Source organism: Lycium ferocissimum, chromosome 7 (genome assembly GCF_029784015.1).
Source record: "Lycium ferocissimum isolate CSIRO_LF1 chromosome 7, AGI_CSIRO_Lferr_CH_V1, whole genome shotgun sequence".
Classification (NCBI taxonomy): Eukaryota; Viridiplantae; Streptophyta; class Magnoliopsida; order Solanales; family Solanaceae; genus Lycium; species Lycium ferocissimum.
This window is the reverse complement of record NC_081348.1, coordinates 21383021-21391988: the sequence shown is the minus strand read 5'-3', so window position 1 is coordinate 21391988 and position 8968 is coordinate 21383021. Positions and strand designations below refer to the sequence as shown.

General features: G+C 32.9%; 1 protein-coding gene across 1 annotated transcript; it reads right to left on the bottom strand.

Annotated features, from left to right (window-relative positions):
* Positions 1-3575: 3575 nt before the first annotated feature.
* Positions 3576-6261, bottom strand: LOC132063760 (transcription factor MTB1). The gene has a single exon (XM_059456471.1). It carries the CDS (start codon positions 5669-5671, stop codon positions 3845-3847), a length of 1827 nt encoding a protein of 608 aa, XP_059312454.1. The 5' UTR covers positions 5672-6261; the 3' UTR covers positions 3576-3844.
* Between the last annotated feature and the right edge of the window lie 2707 nt (positions 6262-8968).

The following is an 8968-nucleotide window of genomic DNA, read 5'->3' as shown; positions in this document are numbered from 1 at the left end:
TGTATTCCTGTACACACGAAACTATTTCATTGGATCGCATTTAGGAAAAATATGTAAAAATAAAGAAAGAGATCTTGATAGATAACACAAATTAATTGATATATAATGATAGCTGATGATGGTGATTGTCAATAGTAATTGGTGATTATTCTAGTAATGACGTGAAGGTGGTAAATGGTGGCTAATGGTAATGGTAATGGCCGACTCTGATAATTAGCAGCCTGATTTTGGCTGAGGACAATTGTGGTGATTAAGATTCAGGCTAAAGAAGATACAGGTAATTAATAACTCCAATTTGAATAATTACTATTCATAAATTCATTAAGTGCAAACTAATACGTATATCATTACACACTATTTCTTTGTGAGATATTCATATTTAGTAAGTAGTGGCAGAGCCACGATTTTTACCTAGGGGGTTCAAAAATATGAAAAAGTAAATACATGAAGAAGTCAAGGGGGTTCAACATCTACTATATATACATAAATATATACATAAGAGAATAATTTTAACCTTATACATATACACTGTAATTTTTTATCGAGAAGGTTCGGATGAACTCCTGAAGCCTACTTAGCTCCGCCCCTATTAGTAAAAGTATACTTAGTAAAAGTAAATGCATAGCAATACGATCTGTCGGCCACGTAGGAGAGGGACACAAAAATCTAATTAAAGAGGGTCAAAAAATCATGTCGCAGCAGCAATTTGTACCTTAATAATCTCAAACATGTTCGTGTGTTTAAGTGTGTTATTCCCCTTTTTGCTATTACGAGTTCTTTGTTTACTACTCCACTGCTTATCCTTTTGGAACTTTACATGTTGCTTTCCATAAATGTTTACGGATACCTCAACAATCTTCATGGGCAAAAGCACTAAAGAAGAAAACCCACAACTCCATCTTTATCTTTTTTTCCTCTTGCATGTAACAAACACAACGAGACTCTCCCCTTTGATTGGATTAAGGTGGCAAATACACGATATGGGTAACGGGTTGAATTTTGGTCACCCAACCCCCTCAACTTTTACAAAGTTTTAATTTTTTTAATTTGTTTTCATTTATTAATTACTAAACAAAACTAATAAAACTTAATATCTTTGTTATAGCTAGTATAACCTAATAACATATTAAAAAACTTATTTAAACATTTGTCAAGTTTCATGATCAATTTGGGCCACATATACAGTGAAATCAGCACAACTTATAAATGGATTGAATTTGGATATGTCAAAATGGGCTGAGTTGACAAATAAAGAAGGATTGATAAACCTGAGCTGATTAGGTGGTTCATATTTTAGTATAGACTAATTTTACCAATCCTAACCCCAAATAGCAGCTAAAGTAATAAAAAATTCCAATTTTTCTTGTTTTCTTCCGCTGTTAATTATGTCATTAAGACCTATTTTTCTCCGACCCAAGTTACCCCCACTTCAAATATACCACACGCCAAACAAATCCCAACAAATATTCTTACACAGAATAAATAATATTCATGAAACCCCACTTATATTGCAAGGGCATATTTCATTTGCCTTGCCCATAAAAGAACGCACACTTGGTTGGTTGAGTAGAATTGGTTTCTGTTTGAAAAAAAGAAAAAAAAAAGAGAGAGAGAATTTGATATTCACCCCAAGCCAATAGATGCATGACATGTATGTTTACATATAGACTTTGTAATTTAATCATGATTAAGTAACATGTATTTTCACGTTAGTTAATCACTTAACTATGATTTAATATAAATACCCGATGCGAATAAGTATTTACCGCTGGAGATTCCCCGAGCAACCTGATATAAAGATTTTACTCTAATACTGTATAGATATTAAATTGCAGTATCCAAATGCGAAAGTTTGGAAAAATCAAGTAGAGAGAAAAAAGAAAAAGACTAGTATTATTAATGGTGAACATGTAGATGCAGTAAATTTAGGGGTGTCTGAAAAGGAAACCGACAAACCGCACCAAATAGATAATTCGAACCAAACCGAGGAAAAAACCCTACTAGTGTTTTGGTTTGACTTGATTTGGTTTTAATAAGAAAAACCCGACCACTATTGGTTTGGTTTTAACTAAAAAAAAGTCAAACCGAATCAAACCAACCCGACATTACATTTTTTAAATTTCAAAAAAAAATTATAAATAATTTTTTTTTATTTATAATGTAATTTATAAATATTTCTTAAACTTTTTCATAATATTTTGTCTTTTAACATGTTATTTCACTTAGAATTAGAATTTTAAATGATCTAATAAGTTTTATAGCCCAAAGATAGACTCAACAAAAATCAAATCAATACTAATGCTAACAAAAGAAATTCAATTCTAACACTAGGAATGATAATATTGTTGTATATCTATTATTTAGTTTTAGTTTTATATTGATTTAGAAAGTGAAAACACATAACTTAATTTTATTTTTTTCATTAATATTTAGTCATGTAATTAATACTTATTAGCCGTACTTATTTTAGCATGACTTAGTACTTTTAGATTACGATCATTTTCTATATGCCTTATAATTTAAACATACTTATTATACATGACTTAGTACTTTTAAATTATGATCATTTTATTTTATGCAATTTCATTACTTTTTTTTGTTGAATATTTTGGTACAATGTCATCTCTCATCTCACATTTTGTGTTATTTTTTTAAAAAAGAATATCTTAATTAGATAGTCGTATCTTACTAAGACCAAAAAAATATTTGAAATACAAGTTATACGTTTAGTATAAAGACTTTACCGGAAAAAACCCGAAAAACCCGAGCAATCTGAAAAAACCGAGAAGACCCGAGATTGAAAAATCCGACTTTTATTGGTTTGATTTATAAATTTAAAAACCCGATGTAGTTGATTTGATTTGATTTTTAAAAAATCTGAACCAACCCGGTTTATGTACACCCTTACGAGTAATTGTTGCTGTCATATCTAAAGGCCCACTGCACAGTCAAAAGGACACAGCCAACCCCATATTCAAAACGTTATTGTCACTTTCTCCTCGTTGAAAATTCTCTTTTCCCACTTTGCCACGACTACCACTCTTTCCTTCACGTGTTTTTGTCATGTTCAATTAATAACAATTACTCTGTACAAGTACAACAAACACACACAAGCCCAGTTTACCCCATCTTTTACACTAACTCGAAGGTGAAAATTCTTTCCAAGTGCTGCTGCTACTCCAAGGAACAATAAAATTCCAATACAATTCTTCAAGGAACAAACTCTTTAACTGAAAATGCAAAAGCATTTCCATGCATGTATCATGGACTGGCCACAATACAACTTTTACAACATAGTGCTAAGTTAAGAAGAGTAAATAAAAATCAATTTGTTGATAAACTGGCTCGTTAAGACCGACTATATCAATCCCCCAGTTAACAAAAATCAAGATCAAGCAACCCCAAAACCCTAACCTGGGATTCTCAAGAAGGAAGGTAATACATAGATTACATCAAGAATTCTAATAAATTAAAGTAGGACAACCTGTTAGTTTCTATTGTACCTTCTTATGCGCATTCTTGAACAGCTTGCACATCTTGGATCTTAGATGATATAAATTTGTCTACAGAACCACTTTAAGAATTAAACAAAACCAATGAATTATGAACAGTACAAAATAATGGTATGCAAAAGATAGTTAAGGTTGCAATTGATTCATCTTGCCTTTCTTATGATAGAACATGTATACTATATAGACAGACACAGAAAATTCGCTGCTACTTTGTCAATAGCTAGTTATTTTCCACCTATCTTGACCTGCTATATGCGAAAATCTCAGCAGAAACTATGATATCGATTCTTCACTACATTTTATCCCTACCAACTATATAAAACATGATACTGTTATAATTGCCCTACCGGTGAAAGTTGCCTTAGCGAGTTTGATTCGCTGGAAAATGCAGCCAGCAACTTTTCCTTCGTCAGCTGTTCAGATCCATTAGACTTGAGGACAAACGTGTGGTATACAGTACCATTCCCCGCAGAAAGTTTTGATTCAACGACGTTGATTTGTGCCTCTTTGAATGTTTGGATGACCCGAGATATTGGATGGGTTTCAAGTGGGCAGCTCACCCTTACGATGACTTCATCATTGCCAGCTTCTATGTTGATGTCGGGTCCTCGGATTTGAATCTCTGAAGTACTCGGGCTGTCTTCTGAAGCCATTACATCCCTCGAAGTGTTTCCTAATCTCAGCTCCCTCTCAGATTCCATGTCTCTTAGTTTTTTCTGCATCTCAGTTATGTAAGCAATGGCATCTCCTAATAGGGAAGCTTTGTCCATCTTGGAGATATTCGGAACAACAGCTCGTAATGCATAGAATCGCTGGTTCAGCTTTTCCCGCCGCTGCCTCTCAGCCTCTACATGATTGAGGGGCTCTTCCCTTCCATTGGCTGGCTTTCTTCCACGTTTTCGAGGCCTTTTTTCATCAACTGGGCCTGCACGGTCTTCCTTACAAGGAGCTTCAACATCTGAATGCTCAGACTCAACTGTGTGTGCTGGCGAAACAATGGGTCTCGAGGTTGCTCCAGTAAAATCAATTTGCATTCGAGCAGCTGGCTTTTGATGTTGAAAGTTGTTTAAACGGAGTTCTCCCCTTCCACCATTGATTAGGTTGTGTGCTGGGGTCTGAGGACTATAGAGCTCCACTGGCTTTCCCGGCTTCACATTACTGATTTGACCCCAAGAAGCAGTAGGGAAACCATTCCGTGCGTTTATGAATGGCATCCTGTTACCGTTTTCGTAGACATCCCACGGCCTATCCCCCGCTTTCCTAACAGCAAGTTTTTCCCTAAAGTGAGTACCGGAATTCAAGTCATGCCCGAAAATCTTAGGAGTTCCATCCGGTCGTTCACTAACAGCGCCTGAATTGGAAAACGGGGGATTGTTTCCCTCTTTTTTCTCAGGTACAAATGATACACCTGCTGCTTGCTTAGCCCTAACAAGTGATAAAAACGACGAGAAGCAAGATTTTATAGACTGTAATAGCTCCAAACTTTCTGGAATCGATCTCACCGAACCCAATTCCACAACTCCTACATTAGTTGGGATCAAAACAATAGTTTGCATACCAGCAGATTTAGCTAAGAAAGATCTAGCACAATAATCTAGAGAAGATTTCAATGCATCAGATAACCACAAATGCTTACCGGATCCAAAACACTTCCCCGGACCTCCCTCTCCTCGAGGGAACGAAAAGTACATCGAAGCAAGGAAGAACATTTCAGTATCAGTAACTCTATCTAATCCAACAGCATAGTTATCTTCATCTGTTCCACCGAATAACATATGCAACTTCTGAAGTACCCTTTTCCTCATCCTTTGTTGACCCTCATCGTCAAGGCGTAAATTGAAAATCCTTTTAACTTCACCACACTCCTCTCCTTCCCTAGGTTCTCTACAACACCCATCTCCCCACCCTAACACCAACTCCCCCGATTTAGACCGCGAAATTTGCCAAAAGATGGCGTAATTCCAGCTAAAATTAGCAGGGTTTGGGCGTTCCACGAGATCTGAAAGCTTATTCTGCAAATTCTGATCATTCCCTATTGCCATTAAAGAACATTCTGCTGAAACTGAACTAGACATCAAATATTCAAAACCTTCTTTTCCAAGAACAGCAGCCACAGTAACCTTATCCTCATCACTCCAAGACATATTCCCAGAAACCATATCTACCTAGTAAAACAAATCCCTTAAACTACAAAAACACCCTAGGCCCCAAAAAAGATTCCAAATTTATATTCCTAGATGAAACAAGACAATTCTTTTTTCTACAAAGGTTGAAACTTTAATACATTCTACAACACCAATTAACCAATCCAAAACAAACCCATCTTAATTTCAACAAAAACAATTGATCATCTTCTTCTTACTGAACATCCAATTGTCCATATCTCCCTCTTTTCAGATCTCAAAAGCTAACTACAAGAAAATACCCATAAAAGATACAAACTTTTACATAATAATGCATATATGGACAAACAAAGAAGATTGGTAATAACTAAAAAGCATGAAAAATACACACCAGTATCTTTGCACTTGTAGCAGAAACAAGCAAAACTATTAAGCTCTAGAACAAACTGGGTTTCTCCATATCAGAGCTATAATTCAACTGGGAAAATATTATAGTTTTGCCCCAATAAAGAAAGATTGGCTATTTTTTCAGAAAAAAAAATGAGAGATGCTGTTTTCTCTATTTTCTTGCAAACTAGAGAGAGAGAGAAGAGGGACAATTTTTTTGGGGTTCTCAACTGCATGTGTGTGTATACTATAGGTTGGGGTTTAAAGGGTTAAAAAAAAAAAAAAAAAAAAACTTAACCATGGTTGGGTTAAACATAAACATGCTTTTTCGTGATATAGATTTGATTGAGGAACAGTATCGGCATTGAGTATTTTTTGTTTTCGTTTTTCTTGTTTCATCTTTTTATCTTTTAGTATGTAAAAGGAAAATTTTACTTTGACACGTGTTTAAGAAAGGATGAAAAAACATGTGTACACTTTAATAGGACCATCTAGATTTTTGAGATATCCAATCTAAATATTTTCCTATCAATTTAAATTTACATTTAATTGAATCTATATTATATATATTGATGACAAACACGAGTTTTCGATCACAACAAATTTTCTCCATCTCAAAATGTTTATTCAGTTATCGAAAGAAATATCTATCATTAACTTTGTAAAACGGAATGAAAAACGCGTGCCCCACATTTTAGTATGGTATCAGATTTAATCTAATATTTTCCCATAAATTTAAACTTTACATTCATCTGAATTTAAATCTCAAATTACTATTATTGTCTCAGAATATTTAATCAATTCTGCTAATCCATATACTATATTTAGCTAATATTTTAAAATGAATTAATTGAACATTTATATGGAAATTATTGCAGTTTAAATTAATTTTTATACAATTTTATCTAATTTAATTCTCTCTCGTACCATTTTATATGATGATGTTTACCATGAATAGAGTTTTAGGTAGAAACGGATGACAAGACACATATAAAAGTTATTCTTAGAACTTCTTAATTAAATATATCATAATATTTTATGTCTACATTTAAAAGTATATCGTTAATGTTAAAACAACAAGTTTAAAATTAATGGGTTTTAAATATAAAAATACATTAGTCTTTTTTAAATTGACAAAAAAGATAATATATAAAATGTTATAGGAAAAAATTTAAAATTAAATTAGTCTAACTGAAGCTAGGACAGTTGGTCAAATAAGCCATTCATAAGTAAAAGCCAAGCAAATTAAAACGGGTGGATGAATATTTTTTGTCGATAATTCAAATAATAAATGCCATGCATGCGTAATTTTGTAGGAAAAAAAAATACACGCAGTGTGGTATCTTGGTGCCATTTCTTTAATACCTCAGATGGGGCTATCACTTTTTTATTAGTAACTTTTTCATATTTATTTAGTATTTTTATTCTTGTCTTTTATATTTTCCTCCCTAAATAAGCAATGGGAATGGAAACTTGGAAAGTGACAATATGATAGGTAAAAATTTATCCGCACAGGATATATACATCAAATAAATTAACTTATCATGATTAAGTAATTTATTAAAGTAAAAATAGATGTTAATTAATCATAATTAAGTAAAAAAATTCTATGTTCAAAGACATGATATGCATATATTAACAGGATACAAACACTTGATGAGAATAAGTTAATATAATGACATTGTCAACCATGTGCTAATATGTCATGAAGTAAAAGAGCTAAAGCGAAAAGGAAATCCTAGGTAACGAAAAGAAGGGATTATTATTAGTCTTTTGATTTTGTCCACTTTGGAGCTTTTGATGAAGATTAAGGGACAAATAAAGCTTTAACATCACACTAATAGGCCAAATGGAGTAGAATCTAAGGCTCCTAGAGACGGTAATTGATTCCTAAACCAATGTGCTTTAAGATGTGGGGCTACCCTAATCACTATTGTTTTTGTAACTGTAATAATTAATAAAATAACCTAAAGTTTTCAGTCATGTAATATGTGGACCCCCACACTTGTCCCACTTGTTAAAGTCAATTAAATCATATTCAGGTGAGGCTTATGTATTTAATTTTTCTTTTTCCCATTAAAAAAAACGCTTAATTTAATCTCTCGTTAAATTTATCTATTCACTAAATTGTATTGTACTTGAGTTTTGCTAGTAATCGAGCTACGGCTTAAAATAAATGGAATTCACATATCTAAATTTTTTGAAAAGAAAAAAGCTCAATTTTATTCCTCAACTTTTTAGTATAATTTAAAGTTACTCAAGTTAGAGTTTCGTGTAGGGTCAAGAACAAAATTGTTCAACTTACGTACATGAACAAATTTGATTATTTTCTTTTATTAAAAAAACCGTTAAAAGAAAAAAATACATGCTGATTATCAGTAGAAGAGATTGGATTTCTTGGAATTATAATTCTTAACTAATCGTGGAAGCAGTACATTGCAATTTTGAAGCACCGCCATAAATATCATCACGATTACATCTATGATCAGAGGCGGATCAACATGTTGTCGAGAGTGTTCACCCGAACACCCTCGGCAAAAAATTACAGTATATATATATGATAAATTTTCTATGTTTATGTGCATATACTAGCTTTTGAACATCCTGAATAAACTACATTTAGCTTCTTCTTTTTTTCGAACACCGTGAATGAAAATCCTGGATCCGCCACTGTCCATGATGCCGAAAGGTGCAAGCACCTCCCCATTTTAGTAAACTATTGCTCCCCCCGGTCTACTTTACTTATCGTCCTAACTAAAATTAAATTGTCCAAAATAGTTGTCATAGTAAAATATCAAGATATAATTAATTATTAGTTTTCACCTTTACCGTTATCAAATGTGGTGAAAAAGAGAATAGTATTAAATAGAGATTAAGAAATAAATAAGGATAATTTGGTTATTCTTTTAGTTAATGTTTTATTAAGGGGCATACAAAAAAAAAACA

Excerpts from the sequence above, each read along its gene's own strand:
- LOC132063760 (XM_059456471.1), bottom strand. The coding sequence starts at position 5,671 with ATGGTTTCTGGGAATATGTCTTGGAGTGATGAGGATAAGGTTACTGTG.